The following is a 16,776-nucleotide window of genomic DNA, read 5'->3' as shown; positions in this document are numbered from 1 at the left end:
AAACTCCCCCCCCCCCCCCCCCCCCCCCCTCTCTCAGACTCGGGACCACAGAAACGTGGGTTTCCAGCTTTACAGTTCGATTCACATGAATAGGTACAGGAGGACTTGGATCCCAGTAGTGGGGATTCCTCTTCTGCCCAGGGTATTGAACCCGTCATTCTAGCTATATGGGACGTGTTAAAGCTCCCTCTAGAGGACGCTGCGACACAGCAGTCTTTGTTCTTTACACAGAATAAGCAAAGTATAGCTTTCCCTGATTCTGCAGAGTTAGATGATCTATTTAAGTTAGCCTGGAAAAATCCAGATAAAAAATACTAAGTGTCAAAAAGGTTTTTGCACACTTTCCCATTTGCTCCTGAAGGTAGGAAATTCTGGGAAGAACCCCCGGCTGTTGACGTATCAGTCTCTCACCTATCTAAAAAGTCGGTCCTGCCTGCATCGAGCTCCTTTGACCCTGGGGACAGAAAAATAGAGACTACGCTGAAGTCTATCTACACTGCAGCAGGTGTATCACAAAGGCCGGTCATAGCAGGTTGCTGGATGACCCATGCCATTCATATGTGGGCTACTCAAATTCAGGAGGACCTCTCTGGGAATATGCCCCTGGTTACTACGGCGACTCTCCTAAGGCACATTCAGGACACGGCTCACGTCCTGTGTGACTCTTTCAAGGAGATATTAATGCTAGGACCTCTGCCATGGCAGTGTTGGTGCGCAGGGCCTTGTGGCTGCACCAATGGATAACTGATGCGGAGTCCAAGCGCAGTGTGGAGTCTCTCCCCTTTACTGGGGAATTGCTCTTCTGGGTTGAGTTGGATACGTGGATTTCTAAAGTTACCGCGGGGAAATCCACGTTACTTCCCTCTGGGGCCCCGCCGGTTAGGCATACCTACCCGGGGCCGTCTGTTCAGTCCTTTCTGTCTAACAGATTTCGTTCTAGGGCCTGAGGTGCCTCCAATGCGACTAGAGGCACCAGAGGTAAGACAAGAAAACCAGCGATCGCCAGTTCTCAGGATTAGAGCACCGGTTCAGCTTCCACCAAGGCCTCAGCATGACTGTGCCCACCCGCCCCGTGGGGATCTTGAGGTGGGGCCCGACGCGTTGATAGAGCTGATTATTTACCTTAGAACACAAGCTATTACTACTGTCGTGTAGCCGTAATGGCTGCTAAACCACGTGCACATGCTACGCACTCCGTACGCTATTTGCGTATGAAGACCTCGCACGTGGAACGCAAATTAAGTACACACGCTGTGCTGGGTGTACGGAATACCCACAGCGAGCATACACACAGACAGTAACCTTTATAAACTTTAAACACAGAATATGCTTACACTGTAAACCTTAATACCGTGGTACTATAATGGTATAACACTGAACCTTTGTGAGTATGCAAGCTGTTTGAGCAATTGAGATACTCAGAAACCCTTTGTACTAGCTAGAGAGACACAGACACCCTGCTGAGGTTCCAACACCTTTACGAACAAGATTTTAGTTACCGTATATACTCGAGTATAAGCCGACTTTTTCAGCACTTTTTTTTGTGCTGAAAAAGCCACCTCGGCTTATACTCGAGTCAGTGCAGGCAGAGGCAGAGCAGTGTGAAGGAGGGACATGGAGCGCACAGCGCGCGGCGCTCCTGTGTCCCTCCTGCATCTCCGGCGGCAGCAGCGGCGGTTCTATTACAGGAAATACCCGTTCGTGACCTCTGATCACGAACCGGCACTTCCTATAATAGACCCGCCGCGGCCGCCGAAGATGCAGGAGGGACACAGGAGAGCCGCGCACGCTGTGTGCTTCGTGTCCCTCCAGAAGACAGCGCGGGATCGACGGAGGGGTAAGTAACAGCACTGTGGGGCATACCTGGCACTTGGGGAGGGAACGTATCTTGCAGCACTTGGGGAGGGAACGTATCTGGCAGCACTGTGGGGGCATATCTGGCAGCACTGTGGGGGCATATCTGGCAGCACTGTGGGGGCATAACTGGCAGCACTGTGGGGGCATAACTGGCAGCACTGTGGGGGCATATCTGGCAGCACTGTGGGGGCATATCTGGCAGCACTGTGGGGGCATAACTGGCAGCACTGTGGGGGCATATCTGGCAGCACTGTGGGGGCATATCTGGCAGCACTGTGGGGGCATATCTGGCAGCACTGTGGGGGCATATCTGGCAGCACTGTGGGGGCATATCTGGCAGCACTGTGGGGGCATATCTGGCAGCACTGTGGGGGCATATCTGGCAGCACTGTGGGGGCATATCTGGCAGCACTGTGGGGGCATAACTGGCAGCACTGTGGGGGCATATCTGGCAGCACTGTGGGGGCATAACTGGCAGCACTGTGGGGGCATATCTGGCAGCACTGTGGGGGCATATCTGGCAGCACTGTGGGGGCATATCTGGCACTATGAGGGCATATCTGGCACTGAGGGCTGTGTACGGCTAGAGCTGCATTTCCCACCCTAGGCTTATACTCGAGTCAATAAGTTTTCCCAGGTTTTTGTGGTAGAATTAGGTGCCTCGGCTTATATTCGGGTCGACTTATACTCGAGTATATACGGTATATCGAAAAGGGGAAACAGTTGACAAGTCATACACTACAAGCTAACATATCATTCTAACAGAATATGTAGACAGAAATATACAATAGCGTCACAATCTTATACTATAACAGAGAGAGAGAGAGAGAGAGTATGGCCAATACAAACAGGGAACAAGTTGATTACAGAGAATTACTTACACACACTAGGAATGAATCGCTGCGCTAGTCCTGGTTACCAGCTCTGGGTTAGTCAATGATGAAAACCGTTGTGGAGAAAAGACTGAGCTGCTTCAGGCTGGCTTGTTCTTATATACACTACATACAGTACACTACAAAGGGACCTATAATCTCATTGTTCATTGGACACAGGAATGTCTCCTCGCATCATAACAAAAGGTCATAGGTTAGTTTGAACAGGTGGGCTGTGACTATATCAAATTGCTCAGGTGGGAGGGAAACTCAGGATTTCCAACACATGGACAATAAATAAATGTCCAGAAACTACTAATGGCCATAACTATACGCCGGAGCGATTAATCTTTACCTAACCAGCACCGGATTGTTTCTAATAAAATGTTCTTTAGTTAGGTACCAAACACAACTGCTCAAACCCTGTCTGACTCTTTGTACCATAAAAAGAGGAATTCCTTTGTCCAGGGACCAACTACATTAAACAAACTTACAGTTATTATTAAGGGGAACATTATCTATAAAACGCACTATTTGGATTTATTATGTAACGATTGAGTCGCCCGCTAGACGCACACAAACTCTACCGTAAATGCACATACCATGCGCTCGAGCGCATGGCCGAGGAGGCGCCGTCACGCAATTGCGAATATGTGCACGCACGCCAGAGAAAGTGCATGTGCAGCGGGCAAGCGCATGAGGTGAATATATGGCAACGTGTAGCGTGATATTTTTCCGACTTTGACAGCGTCACTTCAGCCGCATCTGGGAAGGGTGCTGCCAGGATGCCTGTGTACGGGACCTCATTTCTCAGGGCTACAAGCTGGAGTTCGACGGTGCTCCTCCCCAACGATTTTTCAAATCAAGCTTACCAGCTTTGGAGGATACACGAGTTACGCTGCAACAAGCCATCCTAAAGTTGATCCAGGCGCTACCCTTCAGCCTGTCCACCGCTCCGAGCATGTTCACGAAGGTAATGGCAGAGATGATGTTCCAGCTCCGGGTCAAGGGGGTCAGTGTTGTCCCTTACCTGGACGATCTCCTGATAAAAGCAAGATCCTGGGAGCTTTTATTGCTCCATATCGACCGCACTAGCCAACTTCTATCACACCATGGGTGGATTCTCAATTTACAGAAGTCCCACCTGGAGCCGACTCAGCTGCTCCTGTTGCTGGGGATATTGCTGGATACTGTGGCCCAGAAAGTGTTTCTCCCATAGTACAAAGCGAGAACACTTCAGGAGATAGTCCGCATGGTTCCCTGACCTGCACCAATATCCATCCATCTTTTGCATAAGATTGTTGCGGAAGATGGTAGCCTCATACAAGGCGATCCAGTATGGAAGGTTCCATGTCAGAACATTTCAATTGGATCTCCTGAGCAAGCGGTCCAGATCACATCTTCAGATGCATCGGATAATACGGCTGTCACCTCAGGCCAGGATTTCCCTCCTGTGGTGGCTGCTGTCTTCAAATCTACTGGAAGGCCAAAGTTTCAGGATTCAGAATTGAATCCTCCTCACGACGGATGCGAGTGTCAGAGGATGGGGAGCTGTCACCCAAGGGGCTCAGTTCCAGGGCAGGTGGTCAGCCCACGAAGCTCTCCTTCCAATCAACATTCTGGAACTTCGGGCGATCTACAGTGCTTTGGTGCAGGCCTCTCCTTTACTCAGGGATCATGTGATCCAAGTACAGTGAGACAACACCACGGCAGTGGCGTACATCAATCGACAAGAAGGGACAAAGAGCAGGGCCTGCATGCGAAAGGTGTCAAGGATACTCCTCTGGGCAGAAAAAAATGCAAGAGCAATGTCCGCAATTTTCATTCCAGGAGTAGACTACTGGGAAGCGGACTTCCTGAGTCGTCACTATCTCCACCCGGGAGAGTGGGGGCTTCACCATCAGGTGTTTCAGCAGATCATCGACCAGTGGGGCTGTCTATAAATAGACATGATGGCTTCTCGACTCAACAAGAAGCTTTGATGGTATTGCTCACGAACCAGGGACCCTCAGGCGAGGGCTGTAGATGCACTGACGTCACCTTGGCCTTACTGGCTGGTCTACCTGTTTCCTCCGATTCCATTGCTCCCAAGGGTACTCAAGCAAATCAGGGAGTTCAGGCAATGCTGATTGCCCGGGATTGGCCCCGGATGGCTTGGTACGCGGATCTTCTGGGCATGTCTATCAAAGACCCTTGGCCTCTACCACTGTAAAGAGATCTTCTTCAGCAGGGACCGTTCATCTACCCGGACACGGTGGCTTCGTTTGACTGCATGGAAGCTCACAAAAGGGCCTTTCCAAAAAGGTTATTGCTACCATGGTTCAGGCCAGAAAACCTATGATGTCAAAACACTATCATCATATCTGGAGGCGATATGTCTCTTGGTGCGAGGAACGCACGTATCCGCCTGCGGAGTTCCACTTGGGACGTTTCCTGCAGGCTGGTGTGGATAAGGGCTTAAGTCTGGGTTCCCTTAACGTCCAGATTTCAACTCTCTCCATCTTCTTCCAGAATATATTGTCAGTGTTGCCAGAAGTTCAGACATGCTTGCAAGGGGTACTCAACATACAGCCTCCTTTTGTGCCGCCCACGGCACCCTGGGATATGAATGTAGTGTTGGAATTTCTACAGTCTTCCTGGTTTGAACCTCTAATGACTGTACAAGACAAGTACCTAACGTGGAAGCAGGTGCTGTTATTGGCCCTGGCTTCTGCTAGGCGTGTCTCAGAATTGGGGTCCTTATCATGTAAAAGTCCCTACCTGGTCTTTTACGAGGACAGAGAGGAGCTCAGGACTAGGCAGCAGTTCCTGGCGAAGGTCGTCTCTGCGTTCCACTTGAATCAACCTATTGTGGTTCCGTCAAGTTCTGGCACTTCTGCTCCTCCGGAGGCATTGAATGGTGTGCGAGCCTTGAAGATCTATGTCAAGAGAACGGCTCAGATCAGAAAGACGGATTCCTTGTTCGTGGTCTATAATGCGCAGAAAAAGAGTTGCCCTGCTTCAAAGCAGTCCATTGCTCGTTGGATTAGGCTTACTATCCAACAGGCCTATGTGTCGGCAGCCTTACCTGTTCCACAGTCTCTGAAGGCCCACTCTACAAGATCGGTGGAGTCTTCCTGGGCGGCTGCCCGTGGAGTCTCGGTCTTGCAACTATGCCGAGCTGCTACCTGGTCAGGTAAGAACACCTTTGTGAAGTTCTATAGGTTTGATACCCTGGCCAAAGAGTATACCCAGTTTGGGCAGGTGGTGCTGCAGAAGTCTCTGCACATTCTGGAAGCTTTGGGACGTCCCCATCATACTAGATTTCCCCCAATATCCCTTATGGATGCTAGAGAAAATAGGATTTTAATTACCTACCAGTAAATCCTTTTCTCGTAGTCCATAAGGGATATTGGGCGCCTGCCTCGGTGCGTTCACTTTTTTACAGGTTGTCTCTTATATGGTTACCTGTTCAGTTGTTGCTGTTTTGTTACCGCCCGTTACTGGTTGTTTTAGGTTAGTGGTGTGCTGGTGTATAAATCTCACCACTCTTTGTTATGTTCCTTCTCTCAAGTATGTCCTTTCTCCTTCGGGCACTGTTTTACCCATAACTGCCTGTGGGAGGGGGCATAGAGGGGAGGAGTCAGCACAGCCAGTTGAAGAAATTTAAAGTGCACCGGCTCCTTTGTACCCCGTCTATACCCCATCGTACTAGATTCCCCCAATATCCCTTATGGACTACGAGAAAAGGATTTACCGGTAGGTAATTAAAATCCTATTTTCTGTGTAGGGTAAATACTGGCTGCTTTATTATTACACTGCAATTTAGATTTCAGTTTGAACTCAACCCACCCAAATCTAACTCTCTCTGCACATGTTATATCTGCCTCCCCTGCAGTGGTTTTGCCCATCTGCTAACAAATTTGCTGCTACGATCAGGTCTAAGTTAGGCCCTTTATACTAAGTCCTTTGCTACCTGAAATACTAATCCTAAATCTTGTGCCATATTTTCCACTAAATAATATCTCTTTGTATTGTGTTCAGCAGCCATCGTCCTCTGGTGGGAGTCTTTTTGGTACAAGCACCAGTGGCACGGGCGGAGGGGGTTTCTTCAGTGGCCTTGGTGGCAAACCCAGCCAGGAAGCTGCCAACAAGAATCCATTCAGTGCGCCTGGCTCTGGATTTGGTGTCCCCAGCACTTCCAGTGAGTATGACTTGTAAAGCTCTGATTATATTGCCTGCACCTAGTATTGCAGCTGTAGGTTCCTTGGCGTAATTGTTTTTATTTTAGTTCACGTTCATTCAACCACTGTAATTACATCAGAAAACAAAAATGAGTGTGTTTAATACATTCCTGACCTTATCTATTTAATTTAACTGGTTTATTTGCTATTGGACAAAGCCCCTCTCTCACCTCCACCCCTACAGGTAGCATTTGGGGGTCACCTTTCCGACGCCTACATCCCGCCCCCCTCAACATCCTGACAGTTGGCATGCCAACTAACCGGGACTGTTCCCACCCGCAAGTGGCTTCGTTGCACTCGTACAACCGGCATTTTAATCCCTGCGATCCCAGCGTAGGTATGGTGACCGGCGAGATCCCAATACCGGTCACCCATACCCAACCCATATGACACTCATAGATAGACCTTTTCTGCCAGGAACGTGCAGTGAGGTAAATGGCCCAGGAGGCACTGGCTAGTACCGGAGCCATATTTACACACAATATATGAGCCCAAGGGTGCCTGTGGGCATTATACACAGGTGCAGCAGTATATACTGCTTGAAATTTGGTGATGTTTGATCAGAAATGTGCGGACAAGGTAGGCTGGGGAGGCACTGCCTCACCTGTCAGACTTTTTACTCCAGAGTTTTGACTATAAAAATGATTATAGTAATACAAAGAAGATATTTCTAACTGGTGTGGATCACTAGGTCGACAATGTTTAGGTCGACCACTATATGCAAAAAATTAATAGAGGCGCTCATAAAATCCACACACCATGTTTTCACAGTTTCAAAAAACAACCAAAGAATCAATTAAATAAATAAAGGGTATATATTTTTATTTTCACAATAATTAATAAAATACCTTCTAATTTAGATAATTATTAACAATAACTCTCCAAATTACCACATGCATATGTTTATAGGTATATAAAATTACATAAATTAACTAAGCTATAACCATTATTATGTGTAGTATTCAAACTTCCACTGAACTAGATATTCTATAGGTCAACAGTCACTAGGTCGACAGGGTTTGATGGTCGACAGGGTTTCTAGGTCGACATGTTCTAGGTCGACAGGTCAAAGGGTCGACATGAGTTTTTCATGTTTTTTTGGTGTCGTTTTCTCCGTACAGTGACCGGGAAGCCCAATTAGTGTACCGTGTCCCCTCGCATGGCTCGCTTTGCTCGCCATACTTCGGGCAAGGTTCCTCGCTGCGCTCGGCACGGGTTACTATTCCCAATCGTAGTCCACGTGGATCGTTAAGTACTGTATGAAAAAGTTCAAAAAAAGAAAAAAAATGTGAATAACTCATGTCTTTTGACATGTCGGCCTTTTGACATGTCGACCTATAGTGGTCGACCTAGACACTGTCGATCTTCAGACCGGATCCCATTTCTAACATATTCTTTATATAAAGTATATGAAAAATACAGTCGAACCTCTGGTTTACATGTTAGTGTGACAGGAGAGGCTCTGCTTCAGGATCAGTACGTAATCCCGCTGGACGGGATCCCGGCGGTCGAAATACCGACGCCGGAATCCCAACCACACAATCCCGACAGGGGTGGCGAGCGGAACGCAGCTCCTTGCGGGCACGGTGCCTCGCTACGCTCGGCACACTATTATATTCTCCCTCTATGGGTGTCGTGGACACCCACGGAGGGAGAATAATGTCGGGATTGTGGCGGTCGGTATTCCGGCGTCGGTATTTCGACTGCCGGGATCCCGTCCAGCGGGATGTTGACCGCATCCCTCTGCTTCACCTCACCGCACGTCACTGTTTTCTACTTGCCTCAGTGGGGTCCAATTAAAGAATTGTTAGCCTTACAATCGATGAACGTCCGCCATTTCTCTGTCCTCCATCTGGGGGACGCTGCGACGTTACTTGTGGGTTAGAGGTGTGTGGTAGTGGAGTTTGGCACAGAACTATCAAAAGCTGACTCCTCCCCCCTCTAACCCCTCCCATCTCCTTCCTGCTCAGCCCTGTTCAGTTTTAGTTTTGTGCCTGTGGGGTACAGACACAGTTTTTATTTCTCTTTAGATTTTTTTTTTTTTCACAAATACCTAGTCCCTGTTTACAGGTGACAGGTATAACAGTGGAAGGGGTTAGTATCCCATTCCAGACTGCTGCATGGAGGCCACTATACCTTGGTCACTGGGGCCTTCAGAGAGAGAGAGAGAGAAGAAAGCAGCATCAGGTACTGGACAGCCACAATCTGTCATTGACAGTATTGGGCTGACCCTATTTTCCTATTACTAATGGACATTGCATTGTTCCCCCGCCGCTACCAGCACCCCCCCCCCCCCCGGAGCGCGCGACCATCCACAGACAGCCCGGATGGCTGAACTGGGGTGGAATGTGATGTGGAGGACTGTGGTTAGGTCCGGGAGGGTGTTATTCACTCCCTGGACCGTGGCTGTGCTGCCGTGACAACCGCTCTGTGTAGCGGCGCACGGGAGCCGAACTTCCGGTTTTGACGGAGAGTGAGAGGAGTGACGTCAGGCGGGCAGAGCCGTCTTCCCGCTCAGCTCTGCCCGCGCGCGCGCTGCTGGTCACGGCGCCATCTTCTCTGCCTGCAGACAGGGGGACGCTGTGCTACGGAGGGGGATTACATACACAAAACCGCAAGTATAAAAGGGGGGGGGATCACAGTGTCTCCTCTAGTCCGGTGGGCTAAAGCAGCATGTTAACAGAAACATAAGCACATTCTCGTGGGTTTGAATCTCAGAGATATTTGTTAACAAACTTGGGGGACAGGACATAGTACACCAGAGTAAAGGATGACCAACAAGCCAGAGAAACCTACAAATGGAAAAACAACCTCAGTGGTTTATTTCTCATGTTCACAATGTGGCACAAAGCTGGCTAAGGGGAGTGCTGATGCAGGGACCCTCTGTACATCATGCTCGGGTGCACCAGCGGCAGATCAGCAGGCCAGATCCACAGATCAGTCAATGCCCCCTTGGGTCAAGGCCATGGTGGATGCAATTTCAGATTTGCGTCAGTCAAGGTCGGAAGCAGCTTTGGCCCAGACTCAGGTGGAACCGCTGTGGGCCCAGAATATGGGAAAGTGTCTCACTGATTTGACTCAGTCTGTAAATAAATTTGTAAATTCGGCCAGTAGTTCGGCGGCTTCTAAACGAACGCAGCCGTTGCCCGCTATTGCATTTCCGGGAGAGGAGTTGGATACTCTGACATCTCCATTGGAAGAAGGGGAGGTAGATCCTGAATGGGACGAAAATTCGGCTTGGGAAGATGAGGATTTATCTACTAGTTCAGGTGTTAGGCTACTAATCGAAGCCATTCGTCAGACCCTTAATATTCAGGATGAGGCAGTAGCCGAGACTTCTTCCTCTTTCTTCAAACGACAGAAGAGACAGGTTACTGCCTTCCCTTCTTATTCGCACTTTGCGGATATTTTAAAAGAACCCTGGCTAAAACCGGATTCGCGTTTCCAAGCTCCTAAAAAGTTAAAATTTCTATATCCTTTTACAGAGGAGGATACAAAATTTTGGGAAACTGCCCCAAAGGTAGACGCTCCTATTTCGCATTTAGCAAAAGCTACGGTTATTCCGTCAGTACAGTCTGTGACTTTAAAAGACTCTACCGATAGGAAGATAGAAGCATTACTAAAATCTATGTTTTCCTTATCAGGTGTCTCTCTCCGTCCAGTTCTGGCGAGTGCCTGGGTGCTTAAAGCCGTTGATGAGTGGCTTGCACAGGTTGTATCTGGGATGCAGTCAGACGATCCGTCGGAGGCCATTCAATTAGCAGAACAGATTTCTGAGGCCCTTACTTACGTGGGTGAAGCCTTATTGGATTCGGTGGCGCTACAGTCCCGTGTTTCTGCCTTAACAGTATCCGCAAGACGATCTCTTTGGCTTAGGGTTTGGAATGCTGATTCGGACTCAAAGCAGACCTTGACGGCAGTTCCTTTTGAAGGCGAATTTCTCTTTGGATCAGAGTTAAAGAAGATAATTTCAGATACTACGGGAGGAAAGAGCCCTTTCCTTCCGTCTGCTCCTAACAAACCAAAACCTACAAGATTTCGGTCCTTTCGTACGCAGGGCAGAGGTAACTTCCAGTCCTTTCGACCCTTCTCCAGATTTCCACGGAGGGGATCATTCAGAGGTAGAGGAGCTCAGGCTACTCGCAGACCGGCCAGTAAGCCTGCCGACAAGCCTGAGGCATGACGCTTCGGGCCCTCTGGAGGGATCAATACAGGTTGGGGCTCGTTTACTACACTTCAGGGAAGTGTGGCTCCTATCGAAACCAGATCGGTGGGTAATAGGGGTCATTTCCAGAGGATATATGTTGGATTTCGAAGAGACAGTCCCAACCCGACTATTTGTCACACCTCTCCCAGACGACCCCTCCAGACGTCAAGCTCTCCTTCAGGCAACAGCAACATTATTACAAAATGGAGTAATCCTTCCGGTCCCAGCTCCTCAGAGAGGTCGGGGCTTTTACTCGGGTCTTTTTCTCGTAGACAAGCCGGACGGTTCGTTTCGACCCATTCTAAATCTAAAAGCTCTCAATCCGTACCTTTCATCCCAAAAATTCAGGATGGAATCCATTCGCTCCATTATCGCAGCCATGGAGCCAGGGGAATATTTGGCTTCAATAGACATAAAGGACGCATACCTACATGTTCCAATTTGGACAGGACATCAATCCCTTCTGAGATTTGCAGTAGGTCAGTGGCATTTTCAGTTTCGGGCCCTTCCCTTTGGTCTCTCTACGGCTCCCCGGGTTTTTACGAAGGTCCTGGGTCATGTCGTCGCAGTTCTCCGTTGCAAAGGGGTCAACATCACCCCATACTTGGACGACCTGTTGATCAAGGCCCCGTCACCGGAGATTCTCACTCAGAACCTGCGTCTAACGATAGAGACTCTACAGTCGTTCGGGTGGATAATCAATTTTCCAAAGTCGTCTTTACTCCCGTCACAGAAAATGGTTTTTCTGGGTCTTCTATTCGACACCAACAGCCAGAAGGTGTTTCTTCCTACAGACAAGATTCAGGACTTACAAGCCAGAATCAGAACCCTGTTAAAATTGCCGGCAGTGTCAGTCCTCAGATGCATGCAGGTACTGGGCAAGATGGTGTCCTCATTCGAGGCAGTTCCATACGCCAGATTCCACGCCCGACCTCTTCAAGCTCAGATTCTCCACTGTTGGACTCGGACGGATTCACGTCTCGAACTGCAGTTGATACGCTTGTCGATAAGAACTCGTCAGTCGCTCTACTGGTGGCTTCACAGTCACAATCTGAGGAAGGGTGCGCCGTTCACGGTCTGGTCTTGGATGATGGTAACCACGGACGCAAGCCTCAGCGGTTGGGGAGCAGTGTTCCAGACTCATCATTTACAGGGGCGCTGGAGCAATCAAGAGTCAAAACTACAAATCAACATTCTGGAATTGAGAGCGATCCGGTATGCTCTCATTCGGATTCAGACCATGGTGCAGGGCCATCCAGTTCGGGTGCAATCCGACAATGCCACGGCAGTGGCTTACATCAACAAACAGGGAGGAACTCGCAGCTGGTCCGCAATGAGAGAGGTTGCTCAGATTCTCACGTGGGCGGAGCATTGGATTCCCGTGATTTCAGCAATTCACATTCCGGGAGTCGAAAACTGGGAAGCAGATTTTTTGAGTCGTCACACGATTCATCCGGGAGAATGGGAACTTCACCAGGAAGTGTTTCTTTCTCTAGTGGATCGCTGGGGAATGCCAGACATAGACCTGATGGCGTCACGCCTCAACAAAAAACTTCCGGTTTACGGATCAAGAACTCAGGATCCTCAAGCATTTCTGATCGATGCACTAACAGCTCCGTGGCAATTTCAGCTGGGTTACGTGTTCCCACCAATTCCACTGCTCCCACGTCTACTCCAACGCATTCGGCGAGAAGGCCTTGCAGTAATTCTGGTGGCTCCGGATTGGCCGTGCCGACAGTGGTACACTCTTCTAAGCAGCATGGTCGTCGGAGATCCCTTTCGCCTCCCTCTGCGACCAGATCTTCTTCTTCAAGGACCTTGTCGCCACCCAGATTTAAATCGGCTGGCTTTGACGGCTTGGTTCTTGAATCCAACATTCTGAAGGCAAAGGGTCTTTCTCGTGCGGTTGTTCAGACAATGATTCGGGCTAGAAAGCCGGTGACTTCTGGCATTTACCATAGAGTATGGCGTATTTACATTGCTTGGTGCGAGAAAAGGAACTTGACTCCGCATTTGTTTAGACTTCCTCGCCTGCTCTCCTTTCTCCAGGAGGGTCTTGACAAAGGTTTAAAACTTTCTTCCCTGAAGGGTCAGGTTTCGGCCTTGTCGGTCCTTTTTCAAAAGAAATTAGCAATCATCCCAGAGGTTCAAACATTCCTGCAGGGAGTACTTCGAATTCAACCACCTTTTGTTCCTCCGATTCCTCCCTGGGATTTAAACTTGGTACTTAAGGCTCTTCAAAAGTCTCCATTTGAACCTCTAGAATCTGTGGAACTACGTTATCTAACACAAAAAGTTGTTTTTCTTTTGGCGATTGCCTCAGCTAGACGAGTGTCTGAGTTGGCGGCTCTTTCTTGCAGGCCGCCCTTGTTAGTGTTTCATGAAAATCGGGTGGTGCTGCGGACAAAGCCTTCATTTCTTCCAAAGGTTGTTTCAGCATTCCATTTAAATCAGGACATCGTTCTTCCAGCTTTTAATCCGTTATCTTCTCAGGGGGAGGATTCCCATTTGGCTCTCTTGGATGTTGTTCGGGCCTTACGTATTTATTTGTCTCGCACGGAGTCTTTCCGTCGTACGGATTCCTTGCTGGTATTGATTGATGCTCCCAAACGAGGTTGGCCTGCCTCTAAGAACACTGTGGCCCGTTGGGTAACTTCGGCCATCAGACAGGCTTACGTGTCCTCAAACGTTTCGGTTCCTGACTCAATTAGGGCTCATTCGACTAGAGCAGTTGGAGCGTCTTGGGCTGTTCGCGGTGGTGCATCTGTTGAGCAACTATGCAGGGCGGCGACCTGGTCGTCAGTCCATACGTTCACAAAGTTTTACCGGTTTCATACTTTTGGTTTGGAGACTGCCTCTGTTGGGCGTCGTATTTTACAGACTGCTATGCCGTCAACGTCTCCCTCCTCTCATTAGCTTGCTTTGGGAAGTCCCACAAGTAACGGCGCAGCGTCCCCCAGATGGAGGACAGAGAAATTGGGATTTTTGTTTACTTACCGTAAAATCTCTTTCTCTGAGTCCATCTGGGGGACGCTGCGATCCCTCCCATAGTTTGTCTGGTTTAATTGGTTAATTTTTTATTCTGGTCTATCTCCTTTGGCTTGGCTAAACGTTAACTGAACAGGGCTGAGCAGGAAGGAGATGGGAGGGGTTAGAGGGGGGAGGAGTCAGCTTTTGATAGTTCTGTGCCAAACTCCACTACCACACACCTCTAACCCACAAGTAACGTCGCAGCGTCCCCCAGATGGACTCAGAGAAAGAGATTTTACGGTAAGTAAACAAAAATCCCAATTTTTAGATGTACTTGTGTTGCTACTGTAGTGGAAAAAACAGAACTATCGGAGATTTAGGAACCTCCGTTGCCAGCCAAACTCTAGGCTGTGGAGAGATGGATAATTAAAACTGTCAATCTTTTAAAATAAACATTCATAGGCAGGAATTCAGTGAGGCTTAGAGGTGTAAAGTGACTCCAGGTTGGCCAGACGAAGGCACTGCATGACCAGCATCTTACCTAATGTACCTGTGTACCTCTGTAGGGTGTGAGGAAATACATAGCAAAGATTACTTACCATAATAGATGGTAATGTGCACAGCCGGGGATAACAGTGAAGAAATGATTCCCCCCCAATATAATGATTTTTAACAATGGTTAACTAAAGCCAGATCTGTACATTTGCACTAGGGGGGTAATTCAGATCTGATCGCAGCAGCGAATTTGTTAGCAGTTGGGCAAAACCATGTGCACTCGAGGGGGGGCAGATATAACATGTGCAGAGAGAGAGAGATTTGGGTGGGTTATTTTGTTTCTGTGCAGGGTAAATACTGGCTGCTTTATTTCTCTTACGTCCTAGTGGATTCTGGGGTCTTGTACTTTATTACCATGGGGTATAGATCGGGTCCACTGGAGCCTGGCACTTTAAAAACTTTTAGTGTGTGCTGGCTCCTCCCCTCTATGCCCCTCCTATCAGACTCAGTTTAGAAATATGTGCCGGAGGAGCCGGGTGCACTTCTCTGGAGCTCTAGAGATTTTTCTTTTTAAGTTTATTATTTTCAGGTAGATCTGGTTGGCAACCGGACGACCTGCTTCATGGGACTTAGAGGGGGGACCGAACCAATGTCCTTAGGGTTAATGGTTTGTAATCCCAGCTGACAGGACACTGAGCTCCTGAGGTGTTGATCACACTCCATTAGTGTGTGTGCCCACGCCGACAGCTAGCCGCCATCCTCTAACAGATGCCGAAGATTAAGGTGCGGTGAGTGTTACACCGGCGTCCCGGTTAGCGGGTCCCCGGTGCAGTGTTGGCGGCAAGTCACGCGGCGGTCACGGGCCTGGAGCTGCGGTGCCCGCCGCGGACAAACTGGCTCTGGGCTACAGGCCCTGCAGTGCTCACTGTCTTAAGGCTTTGTGTGGATGTATAATGTTATCTTTAACATTGCCAGTATAAAATCACTGTCAGGGACCGCGCGCCATTACAAAGGGGCGGGAAGGTGCCATTTCCTGCTGCTTGGGATCATCGGGCTGCATGAACGCTGCTCCTCCAGGGACCCACGCTGCTACAGTCTGTAAACTGGTACCAGGGGGTAATAGAAGGGGGGAGCACGCCAGCGGTAGTGCCGCTGCACTCCTTTCAGGTCATACACTTACTTTCACACTTTGTGTTGCTGTGTTTCTGTGTGCTGGTGTCCAATCCTCAGTGTCACTCCAGGGGCTCTCTAGGGTCTATGCGGAGGTGTTAGTCAGTGGGCTAAGCTGTATTACGGTTGTCTAAAATGTCTGTGGACATGGTTATGTGTACTGCTTGTAACTCAACCCCCTCTTCAGCGGGGTCACTCATGTGTGAACAGTGTTCTTTGTCACCGCAGGGACATCGTTCACAGGCACCTAACTGGCTAGATAGCTTCAAAAGCATTATTCAGGCTGTAAATTCAGAATTGGTGGCGGCTGAAAGAGAGAGACAAGTGTTAAAACAATCTTTCTGCATCGGGGTACACTGGTATTCCACAGGGAATAACATCGGGATGTAGAGTAGGATCTTGATCCGAGGCACCAACAGGCTTAAAGCTTTGTTCCCAAGATGCTCAGTGCCGCCTCCTCTATAACTCCGCCTCCGTGCACAGGAGCTCAGTTTGTAAGTTGGTGCCTGCAGTGCAGGCAGCTAACAGGCAGGGCTGCTCCAGCAGTCCTAAGAAGAGCTATTTTAAAGAAGATAGAAGACTTCAAGGGCTACAGCAGAGGCACTCTAGTGCTAGATATCATTCTGATATCTCCTGCTGCAGCTCCATCACCTCCCCCAGCGGCGCTGTATACTCCCACGTCCCTGGTTGCCGGGTACTTACAGCGGAGGCTCCGGTTCTTCATCCAGGGTGCACACACGAATCAAAGTTCTCTGGGATCGTCTGGCCATGCTCAGGGAGGAGGTAAGAGGGTCCTCCAGGTGGGACCCGCTGGAAATCGCGATCCACCGCGTTCATTAGGAGGCAGGCCGCGCACGCTGGCATGGACACTGTGGCAGTACAGGGACCCCACTAGACCACCAGGGCAAGGGCACAGATCTGTTTAGGCTATAATCCATTTTATTAAGGCCCGCAGCACCCGGTGGTGAAGTCCAGCAAGGGG

At 49.2% G+C, this 16,776-nt stretch overlaps 1 protein-coding gene across 1 annotated transcript in view; it reads left to right on the top strand.

Moving 5' to 3' along the window:
* The window catches only part of NUP214 (nucleoporin 214), a 395,449-nt gene that overhangs the window by 314,724 nt on the left and 63,949 nt on the right, over window positions 1-16,776 (top strand). The window contains exon 31 of the mRNA XM_063936801.1: window positions 6,753-6,912. Within this exon, the coding sequence (XP_063792871.1) occupies window positions 6,753-6,912 (160 nt within the window). The remainder of the gene's footprint in view (window positions 1-6,752; window positions 6,913-16,776) is intronic.

Source organism: Pseudophryne corroboree, chromosome 8 (genome assembly GCF_028390025.1).
Source record: "Pseudophryne corroboree isolate aPseCor3 chromosome 8, aPseCor3.hap2, whole genome shotgun sequence".
NCBI classification, from domain to species: Eukaryota; Metazoa; Chordata; class Amphibia; order Anura; family Myobatrachidae; genus Pseudophryne; species Pseudophryne corroboree.
The sequence above is the reverse complement of the archived record's forward strand: the minus strand, read 5'-3'. Positions and strand labels throughout refer to the sequence as shown.